The sequence below is a fragment of the Doryrhamphus excisus genome, linkage group LG2 (assembly GCF_037039965.1).
Source record: "Doryrhamphus excisus strain RoL-2023G ecotype Guam linkage group LG2, RoL_Dexc_Guam_v1.1, whole genome shotgun sequence".
NCBI classification, from domain to species: Eukaryota; Metazoa; Chordata; class Actinopteri; order Syngnathiformes; family Syngnathidae; genus Doryrhamphus; species Doryrhamphus excisus.
In genome coordinates this window covers 5,628,171-5,647,329 of record NC_136358.1, presented here as the reverse complement: position 1 = coordinate 5,647,329, position 19,159 = coordinate 5,628,171, and the positions used below count along the sequence as shown (strand labels likewise).

The 19,159-nt window shown below is 45.8% G+C and overlaps 1 protein-coding gene across 2 annotated transcripts; it reads left to right on the top strand.

The window, feature by feature from the left end:
• Window positions 1-17,423, top strand: arhgef40 (Rho guanine nucleotide exchange factor (GEF) 40). 2 transcript variants are annotated; one of them, XM_078796451.1, is made up of 27 exons: window positions 1-1,436; window positions 2,419-3,802; window positions 6,683-6,772; window positions 6,871-6,978; window positions 7,570-7,855; window positions 7,928-9,011; window positions 9,089-9,321; window positions 9,389-9,556; window positions 9,634-9,748; window positions 9,830-9,923; window positions 10,016-10,102; window positions 11,126-11,242; window positions 11,338-11,436; window positions 11,500-11,651; window positions 11,962-12,100; window positions 12,174-12,293; window positions 12,402-12,593; window positions 12,655-13,140; window positions 13,214-13,590; window positions 13,701-13,950; window positions 14,023-14,112; window positions 14,597-14,803; window positions 14,947-15,126; window positions 15,200-15,380; window positions 15,507-15,620; window positions 16,399-16,508; window positions 16,595-17,423. In XM_078796451.1, the coding sequence occupies exons 2-27, from the start codon at window positions 3,800-3,802 to the stop codon at window positions 16,619-16,621; spliced, it is 5,109 nt and encodes a 1,702-aa protein (XP_078652577.1). In that variant the 5' UTR covers window positions 1-1,436; window positions 2,419-3,799; the 3' UTR covers window positions 16,622-17,423. The 2 variants fall into 2 exon arrangements, with proteins under 2 accessions (XP_078652577.1, XP_057923847.2); XM_058067864.2 differs by lacking the exon at window positions 1-1,436 and having other exon boundaries at window positions 1,445-3,802.
• The last annotated feature ends 1,736 nt before the right edge of the window (window positions 17,424-19,159 follow it).

Sequence of the window (19,159 nt, the reverse complement as noted above, 5' to 3'; positions counted from 1 at the left end):
GTCTGACGCCACCATGTGTCAGTACATCACACCCCACTCTTTCTACTCATAACATCACATAATTATTACATTTTTTTTTGTTTTCCTTTTTTCTTGTGTTATCGCACTCAAGCCTTTTACATCTACCTAATAGAGTTAAGTGTTAATAATGTCACAGATTAAATTGCTACACTACAAAGATGGTTTGATTAAAAACAGTTTATCCTTGAGCCTAAATTGATAATAATAATGAAATAATAATCAGACTGTGCTTCCGGAAAAACAAACAAAAAACTGACTGTGTATATACATTTATACTGTATATTTTGTATTTTCATTTTTAATATATGTATCTGCACGTACTTTGCCAAAATAAATTCCTAATATGTGTTTGATCATACCTGGCAATAAAACAATTTCTGATTCTGATTGAGTAACTAAATTTTAAATAATGCAATTTGGTAATAGCAGAAAGCAAGTTTGTGATCAACCTTCAAGCAACAAAAATTATGAAGCAAACAATTTGCTCCCCAGAAATTTTATGAAATACGACCATACGAGGAAAAATTTAACAAACACTTGTACTGTAGGTGTGAACAGCATGAAAAACTTTTAATTTCCTTAAACTACTTCAAGTATTACATTGTCTGGACTCACTCTTGTCTTGTCTTTTCATCACTATTATATATTTATGATTATTTACTGTCAATGTTACATATAGTAAGTTGTAATATATTACTTAACACACAGTGATACTGTCGTATTTTCTGATGGTATTTCAATTTAAGTTATATTTCAAAATTGGTAAATGGTACATGTTGAATACAGGTGGTGCACAAACATGACACAATGAAACAAATAGAAAGAATAAGGGTTTAATACACAAAATGTACTTTTCCCGATAGGGTAACATACAAACACAGGAAGTGGAACAAAAAGTACAGGAAGCAAACAAAAATGACTAGCAGGACAAAAGCACAAGGTAATAAAAAGTGCTGCTGGAAAAAACTACACACAAAAATACAATGCAAGCTACTGCCAGAGCTGCAGAGCAGGGCAGAAAAATACATAAACCAAGTAGTAGACATACACATACAACATGAAAACTACACTCAAAAAAAGCAACATGGGTGTCTGCTTTATCAATAAAAGTGTAACATGTAGTTTCTGCTATATTTATTCATGTTTAGTGATTAGACATTTTTCAATCACGTAGTTTTAACATGGTGGCAAAAACCTTAACACTACTAGATTGCTTTATGTCTGCACAAACTAATGGGTTCAGTTTGGAATCCCATTTGCAATACCTCTCCAGAGCAGAAGGTGGCATAACACGTCACAGGCCCTATTCATCAGCTAAGGTAGCTTCCGGTGGAGAAGCGCCATAGCGGAGAGTTGGGAAGCTAACCTATACTGCCTAAACCTAAACCATCCCTGATGGCGAAAGACCTAAATTGGTAAGTTCACTTTCCCTTTTAATTCTGTCATCTTTCTTTCTTTCTTTCGTTTTTTATGTATTTAGATACTTATGACTGGTAGTTTTTGTGTTGTTACCTTTTAGCTAAAACTAAATTGCTGCTCATTGTTAAACACCACGTAGACAACATACTAGACCAGTTAAAGTTCATTGGTAAAATGAACAATTGTAAGACAGTGTGCTGTTACATGCCTGTAAAAATTAACTTGGGAATTACAGATCAGGTTAAAAACGGCTGAGGCTAAAGTGGTCGTGTTAGGCTGAAGTGCACGTCACGTCCTCCCAAATGTATAGTATAATGCATTAAATAGTATTTAATGGAATTATTGACATTATTTCACAAAGCGGGACATAAATCACAAGTTTCTTTGTTGCAGGCATGTGTTTGGCCAGCTATGTGGGGCGGGTCGAGCTGTCTAAAAATAAAGTTGCCTGGCCGGCAACGGTGTTTCTTTCTCTGCCGAAGTCAGGCCGCCCTTTACCACGGTTTGGGGCTGAAAATACTGACAGTTAACATCTTGATAGAGCAGCAAGCCAGATTATACATTTATATTATACAGAATGAAGACAATCCCTGCTCCTTGTAAGGTTTTTTCATCCCCAAAAATGTGTAATCAAATATTAATGTTAATTTGTGTGGGTGTATGAATGGTGTGTTCCTCTATGCATTTTCTGAACAAATATTTTTATGGTGATGTTTCTTTAGGCAGTTATTTGTACGTTTCAAAGCAGTAAAGCTCATTTTTCAAGTACTGTTACTTAACATTTATATTTAAATTTATAGAACAGCATTATTTTTTTTATTTAAGAAATATGCCAGACTGTGAGGAAAAGTTTATAACTAGTAAAAACCGCATGATTATGTATTAAAGCTTTTTATTAACCTTTGACATGTGTTGCTTTTGATTGTTAGTCACGAAACAAAGCTGACCTGTCCGCACTCCTGTCTCAATTTACCCCAGGAACTTGATACGATGAAGATGTCCTGTGTCACAAACTAAAAGGGTCTCCTGTTGAAGTTTACCTACATCTGCCATCCACCTGTGAAAGGGACTGGTTCTTCAGCTTCATCAAACCAAAGAGTTACTGCGAAGACAACGTGTCATCAGCCAGTCTCAGGTTCATGACAGAGTACTTTAAGTTCATAAATGTAGTGGCAATCAAGTCAAGATATGCATTTTTGTCCGTCATTGTTTGCCTGATTTGAAGAATACAGTCATTTTTCAAATTAAGTCTGTTTTGTGGTACTATTTTAGAGTTTATTTTCCTTTTTAAAAAGTTTTGTCTCAGTTTTAACTTTTTGACTGAACTTTAAGTTTAGTCAAGTCAGGATTAAATAACTGGTGTTATTTTACCTTTTTAAAATTGTAGCTGTACCTACCCTGTAAAAATAAGATACCCGTAATCATATAGACGTTAATGTAACCAAAGGAAAATAAGTCAGCTTCTACTTTAGTAAATATGTTAAAACAACCTATACAAATTAAGTTGGATTTAAACATTGTAATGGTAACACCAATACTTAGTACAGACTTGTTCACTCAACATATTTGCAATTAGTTGGTTCAACAAAATTGTATCTCATTAGATGGAAATTCTTTCCATAATTTTATTACGTTCGCCCAACAAATTATTTGAGTGTAGCTAAACAGGTAAGGCATCGAACGAGACTGGTGTGCATGGAGAGACAATCTGCCTTCGAACCTGGGTTAAACCAGTGAGTAATTATGAGCAGGTGTGCACAGGTAGCGCCGCCCTGGCAGACATGGTAGTGCACTGCAACACAAGGCAGAAAGTCGGCAGCAGAGCGACAAACACAGATACTTTTTGGGACACATGGAGCTGTGAATTGTAACATATGATGTATTCCAATGTAACCTGTATGCATGTTTAAGTTAGAATTAAGCCATTACCATTGCCATTAGCTTGCATTGCTTCAACCACTAACCCCCACACTACCACCAACCCTGTGAAAACACATTTCTATTTGCAATAAAACTGCCTCACCCATGTCTATTCGCTTAGCTCCCTCTAGGGCTAAGAATGGAAAGTTGGAGTGTAAAAAGAGACTGCAGCGCTCTTGTTGGATGAAAAGTGGGGGAGGAGATTTGGGAGGCATGTGGGAGTGAGGAATATGCAGCTTGGACATTCCTAGCCTGGGAAATCCAGCAATGAGTGTGCGGGAGAAGGAGCCTGAGATTCTCTGAGAGGGGATGATGTTGATGATGGCGGGGTAACATGGGTGATTAAAGTTTGAAGGGAACAAAGTGTGACTACGGAGATGCAGAGAGGAAGCGAGTCCAGGAAGACGGCTGTGGATTGAGTTTGATTCCTGTCTCAGTCATGGTAAGTTGTTTTTATTCTGACTCAGCATGACTATTACCTGTATGCAAATGTGATGTCATATGATGAGAGGCTTTTTTCCAACTTGTTTTGGTGACCCTAAGTGAACTTTTACAATGATTCTCAAAAGTGGGGCTATGTGAGTTAACTTTTAGCTGTGTGGATGTCTGCATGTTGCTTTACCATCTTTGGCCTTTTGAGGCGCCATCGAGGAGGTGACTCAGGCAGGACATTGACTCTGTGAGTGGATGGAGGAAACAACAAAAAGTGTGTTGTGCAGGGTGGAGCACTTTGGCCCGAGCCAGGAAGTGAAAAAGCAGAACGCCTGGGGAGGCAGAGTCGAGGCCTACTCGTTATTTTCAGCCGCGGCGGTTTTCGGTGATGCCGCATTTTCCACATTGGACATGGGAGAGAAGAGAGTGGGAGGGGGGGAAAAAAGGCCAGGGTTTTCGGACTTGAGGGCTTTAAACATGTGCAGCGTCATCTCAGCTGTGGAAAAACTTTGGATGGAAAACGTCAAATCTGAACATGTCGATTTGCCCGGGCAGGAAGTGGTTTGTTTGCACAAGCGGGCTGAGGAAAAACATGGCCGCTAATTGAACACAAGATGCTTGCAGTTGTGCACACACACACATTGTCACAGCCTGCACATGCTCCTGTGAATAGAGGGTTCTCTGTGTTCTCTGCAGTCATGGAGGTGGGAACACCATGATTCAAAAAGGAAAAAAAAGTCAAGTATTTACGCAAAAAAGGAACCAGACAGCAGAGTTGCCAATCAGTGGAATCTCTTGTTAACTACACTTCCTGTCTTTGTTGAGCTATTCCCCAGTGCCTGGTGAGGGAATCCTTACTTTTGACTTACAGTATCATACTAGTAATAATGAGGAAGATTCAAAACAGCTGTGGACCTGAGAAAACTTTGTTAAAGCATGGCTGCAAAGAGGGAGGCATGGTGGCTCACAGCTAGGAGACCAGGGTTCAATTCCACCCTCGGCCATCTCCTTTGTGTGGAGTTTGCATGTTCTCCCCGTGCATGCGTGGGTTTTCTCCGGGTACTCCGGTTTCCTCCCGCTTTCCAAAAACATGCTAGGTTAATTGGTGACTTCAAATTGTCCATAAGTTTGAATGTGAGTGTGAATGGTTGTTTGACCCTCGTGAGGAAAAGCGGTAAAAAATGAATGAATGAATGCAAAGAGGGACTCGGTACACTATCTCTTAACTCATCTGGTACCACCTGCCTTTCTTCCGGTCTTCCGTTTCAACACCAAAATCCTTACTTTGGACTTACAGTATCATACTAGTAATAATTAGGAAGATTCAAAACAGCTGTGGACCTGAGAAAACTTTATTGTTAAAGCATGGCTGCAAAGAGGGAGGCATGGTGATCGAGTGGTTAGCGCGCAGAACTCACAGCTAGGAGACCAGGGTTCAAAACCACCCTCGGCCATCTCTATGTGGAGTTTGCATGTTCTCCCCGTGCATGTGTGGGTTTTCTCTGCTTTCCTCCCACATTCCAAAAACATGCTAGGTTAATTGGTGACTCCAAATTGTCCATAGGTATGAATGTGAGTGTGAATGGTTGTTTGTCTATATGTGCCCTGTGATTGGCTGGCAACCAGTCCAGGGTGTATTAGACAGTTGAAGACAACCAAAAGCTGACATGACATTGACAGTCATGCCTCATGTGAGGACGCATGCTGAAAATGCGTCTGTGATGTCGCATCCCATAATACATGACACAAGGCCACTCGCCAGAGGCATCTGGAAGTCCACTTTGTACACATGACAGTGATTCACAGGCCGGAATTCTTCTTTCCCCTTTTCTCTACTGCGTCCCTCCTCTGTGGTATATGTTCTCATTTCTCCATGCAGAGCTTCTCAGAGCCCATCGCTGTCCTCAAGTCTGTGGACGCTCCTCACATCTGCTTCTCATCATACACACTCAATTTTCCCATCCTTCTCTCCCACTGATTCCTTTCTCCACCTCCTCAGTCTTGTCTCGCAAAACACGTTCTGTCTAGGTCTGTCTGCGTGACTTGTCTGTCCTCTTTCTTTATCCTATTTGTCTGATTTTGTGTCTCTCCGTGTACTTGTTTGTGTTTGCATGTCATGTTTGCACTTTCTTAGGAAAGATGAGCGCACAACTAAAGAGTTCAGCTGGTCTTGCTCTTCAAGTTAAGAGCTATTCAGGAGAAGGGATACACAATTCCACCTCAAAGTTTAGAAACCCAAATCAGGCGTTACTACAGCAACCTTGGGACCCATCACACCAACTTGCCACTTTTCCACGGAGCTGCACCTCACCTCTAGTCAATACTTAAACTACAAACATGATTTGTTATATGTGGAAATCTTAACTAGAAAGGCCCTAAATTTTATAATATTTAGCAATCCTAATAGCAGATGTGGGAACACAGTGTCTTTTTTGACACTGAAAGGAATCCTAAGAGCCTTAGATATCTTGTTAGAACAACACTGGCTTCCAGGAGAGCACAATTCTACTTACTGTGTGTATTAACACACCAACCAACACAGTACCAATGAGAAAATATCCTAAATGTATGTGGCAGCAGTGGGAGAGAAAATCCCCTGTAATTGTTATCAGATGACACAAGTGGAGGTGAAACGAGGAAAATTGAAGGGAAGAAAACACAAGTGGAGGAAGTTTGGGAGGGGGGTTTGTCTGGTGTTTGGGTGGGTGTTGGAGAAAGAAAGTTGGGAAAAGCTTGTGTGTGTGTGTGTGTGTCCTCAGAGGGAAATGTTTGACACTCCCCAGAATGTTCAACAGGAAGTCAAGAGGAGAGAGAATGTGTGTAGGTGTGTGTGTGTGTGTGTAGAACACAAACTTCACAAACTTGATTCACCCTCTCTTGTCCGAATCAGGCATCAGAGGCCATGGAGGACTGTGTGCAGGGGGCGCTCTCATCTCTTTACCCTCCATTTGAAAGCACAGCACCTCCTCTCCTCTCACAGGTACATCTCACACACACGGACACAGCTTATTGGACACATGGCATCATTCATCCAGCTGATGCTCCATAGTCATTATGTCCCTCCATGTGCTTTCCCAGGTCTTCTCCGTGCTGGAGTCCACCTACCAGCATGACAGCCTGCGCTACCTCCTGGACTACTTTGTTCCTGCCAAACACCTCTTGCACAAGCTGCAGCAACATGCCTGTGTGAGTCTGTTGGAGAATAAATACGTTCTAGGATAAATACACACAGCTCTAGCTCATTATAAAGTACTCTTGAGTTGAATCTCTTCAATGTACACACACTTGCACTCGCAAAGTTTTGTTTTTCCTTGTTGCTGAGCTGCAGTTAGATGGTGAGTCATGACATTAATTCCTTCCAGATGTGAACGAGAAGGAAAAGAGAGCGAGAGAGAGAGACCTTGACCTTTAACTGAGATTGGTAGCGTGGGCTTCATTCACAAGCTAGCCTGCCTGAAAAATAGAAGATACTCTAAGTTGCAGACTATAGTGGGCTCTTTGAGGATTGGGGGTGAAAGGGGGGCACAAGCGCTTAGGAAAGACGTGGGAGGAGGGAAGGAGCTAGAGGAGGACACAGTGGAGCTACAGAATGTCGACTGGCTAAGAAGGAAGATCAAAAGTCACCAACATTAGTACGACAGATTCCAGATATGTTGAAAGATTAGGACGGATTAATGATGCTAGCCAAAGTTCTACTGTAGCCTAAACATGACATAACATTTTTGAGTCTTCTTGTTAGCTGACCGTAGTCTTTTTCTACGCCCCCCCTTCCCCCAGTCTCAGTACCTAGGTTGTCTCTTCCTCCACTCTGGCTGGCCATTGTGTCTTGGTGAGAAAGTGGTGGTCCAGCTGTCCACACTGGACTGGAGGCTCCTGCGCTGCAATGACTTCTACCTACAGGTGGTGCCCTTCTCCACACGCTGTCCCCGCCTTGCCCTGAAATGTCTGGCCCCAGGGGGGCGCACTGTCCAGGAAATTCTGGTGCCCGAGTCCCAACACCCCCTTGTGTTTACCAGCGAGTGGCTGCACTGCATCAACAAAGAACGTGGCCACAAGAGGGAAGGTAAAGCCCAGACGGGCCTTATCGCTTACCATGTGGCTCATGCTGAGCACAGCTTGTTTCCTCTCTCGGTAGTTGGCGGTGGTTTGGACACCTGCTTGGTGAGCACTTGTGATGGTGTGGTGCGCCTTCCATGGAAAGAGGTGGTCTACCCCAAATTCCTCCATGACCCAACTGAAGAACCTGGCCTACCCCAACGACTTCCCAGTGAGGGGGGGAGCAGCGTTGGAGGATGGGGTGGCTCTTCTTCTGGGGAGCTCGACTCCTGGTCCTGGGATGAGGAGGAAGAGAACGTATTACTCCCGGATGGGTTGGACTCAGAGCCAGTAAGACCCCAGCGGAGGCGTAGTGAAGATGGCCTTGGGAGGACAGTGAGACACCCTGAATTTGATGGCGACTATGTGGAGTTGTTGGAGCCAAGAGGAGGTCCAGATGGAGGTGTTGACCAAAGGAACAGGTACCTGGAGATGCATTCAATTTGTAAAACCAAGACGTTGCCTCTTTGCAAAAGGGGTAGGGCTTTTAAAATCCGGCGGGGGAAACTCGTGGGCTACGGACGCATGGATGAATTTGGCAGCTTTCGAGGGATTTCCGGAACGAAATCAGACATAACCACCCCCAAGGAGCATGGAGGACTGCCTATGCCTCCACCAGAAAAAACAGAAGCAAGACGATCTTGTTCCTCGTCTGCCCAGGATGACGATGATGATGGTAATAAAACAAACCCAGACACTGAGGGAAGATTTGATTGCCCGTTTAGAGAGAGACGGCCTGGCGTTGGTGGCGAACGAGAGATTGAGATTATGCAGTCATATAAAGACGACCATAAGAGCAAAGACTCTGAGAGTGGTGATAGTTTTGTCCCCAGTGAATTCCTTGACTCTATTAACCCCCAAGTCGGACATGTTATAGAGGGATGCTCGGACCAGGGCTCCCATTCAGACTCTGTTTTTGAGGATACAGATAAACCACTTGGTGGAGATAGTGATGCGGCAACGCCAACATCGGATGTACCACAATTATCATTTACCGGACTTGCAGCCTGTACCGTCATGGCTGGTGCTAACATATCACATATGATAAAGGATGAAAGTACAAAGAAGACTAAAGAGTGTTCAAAAGGAAAGGAAGTCAAAGCTTCAGGATTCAGAGCTCCAAGGTATTGCTTATGCACAAAGCGAAACTTTACTATAAGTTTTTAGTATCTCATCAAAGTGTCCCGTGCTTCATCTGAAGGAGGAAGCGGCGAGGAAGGGGAGCCAAGGGAAGGGCAAGGTCTGGTGGACGTGCTGCCCAGAAGGGCTCCAAACTACAGGGAAAAGCTGCCCCTCATCCCAGCTTCACCTCCTGCTGCGGCTCAACCCACCAGCCTGTAACAGAGGAACACCTTTTGGAACCAATGGGACATGCTGGAACATCTGACGGAGAATGTATTTTGCCTAATGATGACTCTGAGAACAGCAGTTCAGGTTGGATGAAAAACTGTACTTCCAAAGAGAAACCAGAATGAGTTAATTTTCCTTTTGTATCTCACAGCAGTGGCTCCATCTTTGCCTGTCTGCAACGGCCAGTCAGCCTCCTTTAACCACTCAAATGGCGAGGATGTCTCGGGTAACAATCTCAACGGCATCGCATCTAAAGACCATCCCTTGCTTCGGGAACTGGATGCAGAACTCCTGGAGTCAGGACGGCTGAGGATGATAGGTATTTTCAGGACATTCTACTCTACTATTGATTCCACATCTTCATATTTAATGCTACCACATCCTGACCGGCCATAGGTACGGTGGACAGGTTGGGACGTGCTTTAGTTGTTGCAGAGACAGATACATTCAGGCAGGATTCCAACAACCAGGAGATGGCTCGGATCCTGGCCTGCTACCACAGGATGACACGGTAACCTCACACTTGCATTTTAGCCACTTCACACAGAATACCAGACTCTGATACCCAATTCCCTCCATCTGCTATTATCAGGCCTGAAGCCAAAGAAAAAGGTGTGACGGTGTTGATGGATAGCAGACGCTTACTGCCAACTCCTGAATCTCTCTCTGCAATAAGATTATTTCAGGTGAGAGACAACTAACGTGAAGTGAATGAATGAATGTATATATATATATGTATGCATGGAGAAGCTCATTTTATACAGTATGTGCGTTGCAGCGGCTGGTTCCTGATGGTCTCGGTTCGTTGTTGATTTTGGTGGAGGAAGAGCAGGAGACTGTAGCTTGCAACCTTGAAGGAACAGAGGTGAGTAACCCAGTTGGTACAACTTTGTATTAAAGAGGACTTATTATGCTAATTTTTCTGTACTTAGTATTGAGTTGTGGACTCCTACACATGATAACCAACATTTAAAGCTTTCTACTTCTTCCAGAATCTGCACCTATTCAGTTGTATTTCTTTGGTTTTTGTTGTTCCCGCGAAAATGATCTGTTTTAATGTTTTCCACCCACGGCCCGCCTCCAGGAATGCCTACTGTGCTGTGGTTGGTCACAATCGTGAGTGTTTAAAAGGACTTCCGGTTTGTGCCGCTAGCTGCAAACGGTATAGGAGTTGACAATAAACGGCGATCTAATGGTATGTTTTTAAAATGTCTGCTTTTAAGAGATGGGACAGGCCAAGTTTCTCAAGAAAAGAGGCTAGAAAAAGAAAAGAGGGCCTGGAGGCGGGCCACGGGTGGAATACATTAAAAGAGACTGTTTTCATGGGACACACAAAATCAAACGAAATACAGCTGAATAAGTGCAGATTGTGGAAGATCTAGAAAGCTTTCTGTGCTGTTCGTAGTGTGTAGCTGATCTATATGAGTCAACAATACACAGGGCCGAAAAAGAGCATAATGGGTCCCCTTTAATAGTGGATTTTACAGGCAACATTGGTGTGTCCCATTTTATCTGTTTTTATAGCTTTAGAATGTACATAAAAGAATAAGACTTGTGTTCATGTCTTTATATAAGGATTATGGATGATGGCCATTTTTTTTTTAAGTGCAGTTTTCCTTCAACACTATACGGCCATATATTATGGCAAATTTCCTAACTCAATTCAATTTCAAACTGATTTATTTTACCCTTATGTCTTATGTAATGAAACCTTTGGGCAGGTTATTCTGGTCTTACTTTGCAGATTGTTGTCTTGTTGTGTCAAGTGGCAACACGTAATTGGGTTAGCACATACAGTATACACGCTTATTGACCTTCAGTGGAGCCTTTTGCCACATGCTCCAGACTGCATTCCTGGCATGAGGGCTGCATCCTTTTCCTGTCCCAGGTCCACGTGGTGCGAGGGACAGGGGTCCTTCAGCAGTTTGTAGACAAGCAACAGCTGCCCACAGAGATGGGAGGGGACTTCAGCCACTGCCACTCAGACTGGATCTCCTTTAGACTGGTGAGAAACACTTCCCCTCCATTAATGTTCTTTAAGAGAGGAATATAAGCAGGAAATGGTCACCCAACTCACCCAAGAATCTTAAATTCTTTCAGAGCTTGGAAAGCTTGACTGAGCGTTGCGAGAGCGCCCTCCTCCTGCTCGGAAATGCACTGCAGTCAATGGACACGGAGCCAATGCTGACCAACATCAAAGTAAGTGTGAAGCTGTCAGTGGATCGATTTGTCGACCGGAGAATGTGACTGCTGGTTCCTCAGGATGTTCCTGCAAGCATCGACAAGCACCGCCGCCTCATGGCAAGCGTTCTCGCTGATCAGCACTTGACAGAGCTCCAGCAAAAAGGCGGGGCTTGGCTCGCAGGATTGACCAATAGCGCATCTGGCCTGGCGAGGAAGTCGCCAGATTGCAGGTAACAAAAGCGTACAGTTTGTAATGTTCTCAACTTGGTCATTAAAGATCTAACATTATCTTAATGTGTAGTTATACAACATTCCACTGTTGCTTGAATTTGTTGATGACTTCCAGACTGGGAACAAAGCTGTTTGTTTTCTGGATAAATAATGGCAACCAGCTGCAGGAGAAGACTGTTGTGTTTGTGCTGTTTTATTTTTGTATGCAAACCACAAGGTTTTGGCAGATTAAACACGAACAATGCGATAAGAGGAGTTGCACAACTGGGATTCTCACTCATTAAAATGCAGTGTCTTTCCTCCTTGAAGGGCGGCGCTCGCTGCGACCTCCAAACTTTACGACAGCGTGGACGATGCTCTCCATCGACTGGTGCAACTGTCCAACCAGAGAGGTCACAAATTGGACTCGCTCGGACGGCTCGCCACCCTGGTGGATGAGCTGAAGAAGGTGAGCATGAAGGAAAATGCAGGGGATGTGTTTGTGTTTGTGTTTACTAATGTCGGTATGATTTCAATCCCAGTGTGACCAGGAGATTGAGCAGGTCCAGTCGCAGTTGGACGACTACAAGGAGCCTCCTCTTTCACTCAGCAGACTTTCGCTCAAACAGCAGAAGTTCAAAACATTCCGAGAAACTGCAAACGTGAGTGTTGGTTTCAGGGGTTATCTTACATATCTTACATATCTTGTCAATTGCTTTGACTCCACCTAGTGGTAATGTTCAGAAATACCTGACACTAAATCATTTTAGGAGTTGCACAGTCGGACTTTGTCAGTGCTCAGTGAATTGGAGACTTGGTCTGAGTTGGACTGGGTCGGCCTGAATGACATCCAGGTCCAACTTCCTCCGGTCAGGGAACGTCTGCGCGACATGTCCCACTGTCTGTCCGACTGCTGGACCACGTTGGACAACACGCAGAGGCTGCTCTCCACTCTGACCGAGGTCGGTTGACGCATGACGAATGCAGGATGCTTTGACCTGAAAATGTAATATTTCATTCCAGGCCACCCAGTGGTGCGATGAGGTGTCCTCCACCTCCCCGTCTTCCTCCTCCCCGCTCTGCCCACTGGCCTCCCTCCCTCCGATTCCGCCGTCCCGCTTCCAGGATGCCCAGTCCTTGGCCATCGAGCTGGGTGGTGGGGCACTCCTAGATCTCTGGACGCAGACAATGGAGCGCTACCAGCGGACTGTAGCGCAGGTGAAGCCGCGCTTCCTCCAATCTGAGCGAGCCCAAAATCATGGCCAGGTTAAGCCCAAGCCGCCCACCGCCAGCCACCTGTGGGATGTATTAGGCCCAGAAGGAGACGGGGACTGGGGCCTGGGGGCCGGAGGAGGAGAGGTTGGTTTGCAGTCTTGGGGATCCCTGGCGTCGCTATTCAGGCCGCAGACTTGCTCTACACTGAAGATTGGAGATGAGAAAGGGAACAAAAAAGAGCAGGCGGGAGGAGGGAAATTCCTCCAGAACCTTCTCAATCCGGCGAAGAAGAGTGTGAGCACATTTCATTTGCTTCTACTGCTTCTACAGCGGCACCATATTTTTAATCAAGCCTGTCTCCTCCTAGCCTACAGACGCACCGCTTCCTCCCAAGCCCCCGAGAAAAAGACACCCCAGTTTTGACCTTCAGGCCCTACTGGCCCCTCGCAGAGGTGCCGCAACTCCAAAACCTGCCGATGGCCAGACAGGTGGTGCGAGCCGTACCTCCCCCATGTCTTGGCTGGGGCGACGACAACTCGCGGACCCGGTCATCATCACCAGCATGGCCACAGCCATGCCAGGATGGGGCGGCACTGCTGGAGGAGGAGGTGGGGTGTTGATCAGAGGAGTAGAGGTCAGCAGCAAGGAGGTGGTGGACCACACTGGGTCTCCACGGCAACATGTGCTGTTGGGCAGGACTGAGAGGGAAATGGGGACTGAACGGGCAGGATCGACGGCCCAGAGGTGTTAGACCCCATTTTACTGGATTTTCTTTTGTGTGCGTTTGTGTGTGCACCTGCCTGAGTGTTTCATCATTTCTTCTCTCACCCCCCCACTACCCCATCCCCACGCAGTAAGCTCTACCTGCTCTGGTGTAGGATGCTGAGCAGCGAGCGACAGTACATGGCCATCCTCAAAGGGGTAGAGGAGACCTACCTACCCCTGCTCGACCTCTCAGACACGCCGGCCTCCATCAGAGGGAAAGCAGATGTCCTCTTCCCCAACTGGGCCGGTTTGAGTAGCTTTCATTCGCAGGAGCTGCTCCCTGCCATGGAGGACGCTCTCGTGCAAAGCTTGTTGCAACAGGATTGTTTCAATAAATATGTGAGTAGACGGCTAAGATAGGGTTGCGTCATTCGTCCATTTTTTCAAATATTTCCTTTGTGTTCGTCACAGCGGGAGCAGTTTCTGCAGTATTCCCAGTACATCCGCACCAAACCTGAACTGGACTCCACGCTGGTCACGCAAGCTGCTGACTTTTTTAAAGTGAGTTATCTTTAAACATGATCTTGTACTTTTACTCAAGCTCAAAAGCTTCACAGTAAATCTTGTTTTTTTAAAGTCACCACACAATTATTGACCTATTAAAATGAAATAGAGCAGAAATGAACTGTTCACGAGAAAGCTGATTACATGTTAAATGTACACGAGGAAAGCCAATTAAGACGGATTATGGCGGGGAAAGCTGCTAAAAAGAATGCGGCCTGGTGAGATTACTGACTGCGCTTCACATGGCTTGAGGGGAGCAATTCCATTAAACTGCCACTAGGTGGCGGTATTAGCTAGTTTTTAATAATGCTCTTCAAAGATTAATTGAGAAATGATGCAATAATGGCATGAAAGAAATTATTTGTGCATTTAAATACAGGATAAGAATGAGGCACCTATACATCCATGTTTTGAAAATGTATCATAATTTTGGTTCTAAGTAAAATAAATATTTCTTGTCTCACGCCAACCCCCCCCACAGTCCAAACTCCCTGCCGCCTCCCCCCTCTCGCCTCTGTCCTTCCCTCACTGCTTGCAGGCCCCCATTCAAAGACTGGAGCAGTACTGCGAGGCGCTTGAGGAGCTGGGGGGTATCAACCCGGCCTCAGACTCAGCCCTTTCTATCCTGAGACATGTCCAACGGCACGGCGAGAACCTCAAGGCCAGTGACCTCATCGTCGGGTGTCCGGTGAGAGCGCTTGTCCCACTTTAGGATGTCCCACTTTCTTTGCTTGGAGGGGAATTGAACATTCTAATCATAAAGAGTTTCAAGAAGACATACATAATAGCAACAATAAGCGTCTTGATGTGTTGTCATGTGTGCTTGTCAAGATTCCCATAGCTGAGCGTGGCGAGCTGGTGCGTCAGGGCGAGCTGATGGTATGTGGCGGCACCCGCAGGAAACGTGTTGGCGTGAGGAGGGTCTTCCTGTACCAGCACGCTATCATCTTCACCAAACACAAGAGCACCGGGCCGGGACGCTGTGCCTATAGCTACAAACACTGCATGAAGGTGCGTCATGAGAGAAAAGATCTGTCCACCAGGTCCACCAGTGTGACATCACCATGCCATGTCCAACATGTAGACAGCAGACATGGGCCTGACGCAGAGTGTAGGTGAGGAGGGTGTCAAGTTTGAAGTTTGGGTACGACAGGCTCCCCGCCTTCGGGACTGCGTCACACTTCAGGCTCGGGACAGAGATGAGCGCAAGACGTGGACCCAGGATATCGCTCATCTGCTGTGGACGCATGCCATCAACAACACAGGTGATGCTGTGACAGATTCTAACTAAAATGCCCGAAAACGGCTTTACAGTTTGGGGTTACAGTGCCACCTGTTGTTTGGGAATGCTCTGTACAAATATTGAACGTGTTTGACTTGTGTGTTGTCAGAGTTGTGTCTGAAGGAGTCACTGTGTGTGGGCGTGTCCAGCAAGCTGCTGCTGGACGCCAGCGGAAGTCAAGCATCGTCAGAGTTGGACTCTGCCTGCAGCCTCAGCGACAGAGGTGGGTGCTTTTTTTTTTCCTGATATTTATTCCGCCACTTTATTCCTGAATTAAAAATGTGCAGTGAATACAAAATGAAAATAAATTTTGCATAAGGCTTATGAATTTTGACAAAAGTGGTCTCAGAGTGCAGCTTTCTGGCCTTTCTTCAGTTCTCTGAGGAGCAGTAGAAAGGTTTTTCCTGACTTCTAGCAACTGAAAGGTTCTGGAAAACCAACAAAAAAACAAGATTTTGTAGTTACAAAATCATTGGGGGCGGCACGGCGGACTAGTGGTTAGCGCACAGCTAGGAGACCAGGGTTCAATTCCACCCTCGGCCATCTCTGTGTGGAGTTTGCATGTTCTCCCCGTGCATGCGTGGGTTTTCTCCGGGTACTCCGGTTTCCTCCCACATTCCAAAAACATGCTAGGTTAATTGGCCACTCCAAATTGAATGTGAGTGTGAATGGTTGTTTGTCTATATGTTTGTCTATATGTGCCCTGTGATTGGCTGGCGACCAGTCCAGGGTGTACCCTGCCTCTCGCCCGAAGACAGCTGGGATAGGCTCCAGCACCCCCGCGACCCTCGTGAGGGTAAGCGGTAGAAAATGAATGACAAAATCATTGGAAGGTTGTAGGCCAATGTAATGCGTATTATGACCACCAGGTGTCTCATTGTAGCTCATAATTAACAGTCCTGTGGGATGGAAGCTAGTAGCTAAAATGCCCTCAGAGTCTCTTTGTCTCACTCAAATGTCTCACCAAAATGCTTCTGCTAACTCTTTCTCTCACACTTTAGTGCACAGCAGCTGCTCTGATTCCTCCTCCGTCGGGAGCCATAAGGAGGGGGGGTCCCCGGGGTCAGGGAGGCACCCCAGGAGGAGCTCTGGATCGACAGGCTACTCTCAGGTGAATTATCTTGTATTGCACATACACAATAACGGCTTTACTCAAGAGTTGTAACGGTGCACAAACTGTTGGTTTCTCCTCACCAGAGTCAGTCACCCTCTACTGCCGTGTAGCTGTCATTACACAAGAGTGAGTACTGGAAGTGGTACTTTGGTGACTTACTCAGGTGGCAGCTGAGGAGAAACATCATTAAATGTCAAGAACCAGTGTTTACATTTTTGCATTTTCTTTGAAAGTGGACTCAAACAAGCTAAACTGTACTGAGAGGAAGACCTTTTATAACTCAGACCCAATATCCCCCCGGTCCCCCTCGGCTGTCTGTGGTCTATGATATGAAGAAAAGCTACATTTCGCCTATTAAAGTGTGACAAGCGCCAGCGGTGTCTCCGCGGGCCGCCATCTTGGATATGCCAATCTGCGTGGTTGGCAGAGTCAGTGACACCAACTTGAGTAGCACAAAGCGGCCATTGTGTGACCCCCTGCGCCCCCACCAGGCCAAACAAACCACTCAGTCTGAACTGCCTGCATCACATGACCCAGGGATCTGACAGTAAACAGGAAGTGGTGTGCAGCGCCATCCATCCATCCATCCAGCCATTAAGGTCACTGTCCAGGTGTAACTGTATACTCGCACGCACACATGCACTCTTTTGCATTGTCATGAGACGTATGAGAGGATTTAAAGTGACGGAATGTAATAATACGTTCATATATTCTGCATGCCAAAGGCAAGTACGTGTTGTGTATGTGCCTCCATGTGATGGAGACTTGGTTTAATAGTATTTTTAGATGTAACTGCATAGATTGTCTCCTTCAGGATGCTTCATTCTTGTACGACATTGCAGGCCACTTTACTCAGTTTACAGGAAGGAATGTTGGAGCAATCATCTCCTTGGTAATAAAAACTGGATGCAAGTTTGACACCTTTCTGAATGTTCTGTGTGTGTGAGAGATCACTTGATCATAGGAGAAGATACAATCAGGGCTTTTGGTTGAATCCCAAAACAGATGTGTGGCATTTATTTAAAAAAAAAAAAAAAAAAAAAAAGAGGATTGACTAATGGATTAATTGTTGCATCTTCAGCGGGAGGGTAGACTCTCCACGGAACAGCCCGCTGTTCCATGCAGGCCTCCCTTGCCCTCAGCCATTTGATACATGCAGCACCATATCAAATAGTTGCACGGATCAAATTCTCCAAAGGAGGGAGGCTGGACTGAATATATGTATGTGTGTGTGTGTGTGAGGAATGAGAGATAAAGGCCTGAGGGGAGGAGTGGGGGGGCGGGGGGCAACAGGAAGGGGCAGAGCCGGGGGGGAGCAAGGGACAGGAGGTGGGAATGATGGGAAATGAGCGACAGACAGGGAGGCTCAGTGGAGGGCAGAGAGGAAGAAAAGAGCGAGCAGCTCATAGAAAGGCAGAGACACAAAAAGTGGAACTTTTTTTTTTCCCTCGCCCCCCCCCCCACCCCAACCCTCTTCACCTCCCACTCTGGAATGGTGAGGGCCGAGAGAGAGTGAGAGATCGGCGGGAGCGGGGCGAGGCGAGGAGGAAAATGGGGTGGGGGGGGGAGATGTTGACTGTGGCAAACAAAGAGAACGTGAAGAGAATGAGTCGGGGGGGGGGGGGGAGACATCAAAGGGATTTTTCAGGCCTGGTTACCGGGACAACAGACATTTGCATGTGATTAGCTTTTTACATCATATTAGGAAGGGTTAGGGTGGGGGAGGGCTCAGCCAGGCAACCATACATCATACACACACACACACACACACACACACACTGTATGAGGCTGGCCATCAGGCATTAAAATGACTTACAGGGAGCCAGTCAAGCGTTGATTTTTGTAAACCTCCCATCAAGCTGTAAGAGGGGTGGGGGTGGGGGGGTCGTCTTACGCTGCAGTCATTTAAACAGAAAAAATCTTTTATTTTTGCTTTGACACAAACAATCACTGAAATACCGTTTCATTGGCAGCTTTCAAACCAATGACCTCTGCCAAAGACCTTCCACTGGAAATTATATTTCATACAAAATCAACATTTCTACTATGAATAATGATACAGACTAATTCAGATGGTGTTTTTACCAGGCCAGAATTCCAAGTGTGTGTCCAATTCTTTCCACATTATGACTCCAGATAATGATTCCAAAGGGAGGGGTCACATTGGGTCAAATCGTCGTACTTGTGTGTTTACCTTACATTGTTCCACAGAATCTCTAAAAGCCATCAAATGTGTTTCTGTGTAACATTATCCCTCCATATCTCTCCTCCCTTGCTTCCTCCTCCTCCTCCCATCCATCCATCCACTCTCTCACTCTCTGAGTGCGATGCTTCAGTGCCCTCAGTATTGTGGCAGCATTGTGCCAGTAGGCGTCGCCGTGACAGCCGTTGTCACGGTAGCATTGTTGAGGGGGGGGGGGTGATGAGTGTGTGTGTGTGTTCGGTTGGAGTGTATTACAGTATCAATACACTGACACTGCGACAAAAAGGACAGCCGCCGTAGCCACATATCACTCCTCCTCCTCCTCCTCCTCACCCCTAAATCAATCCCTCCTCCCTTCCATTGATTTCTGTCTGAATATGCAACCCCCCCCCCACATTCTCACCCCATCTCCACTCGTCACACACTTTCCCCCCATCTTTCATTT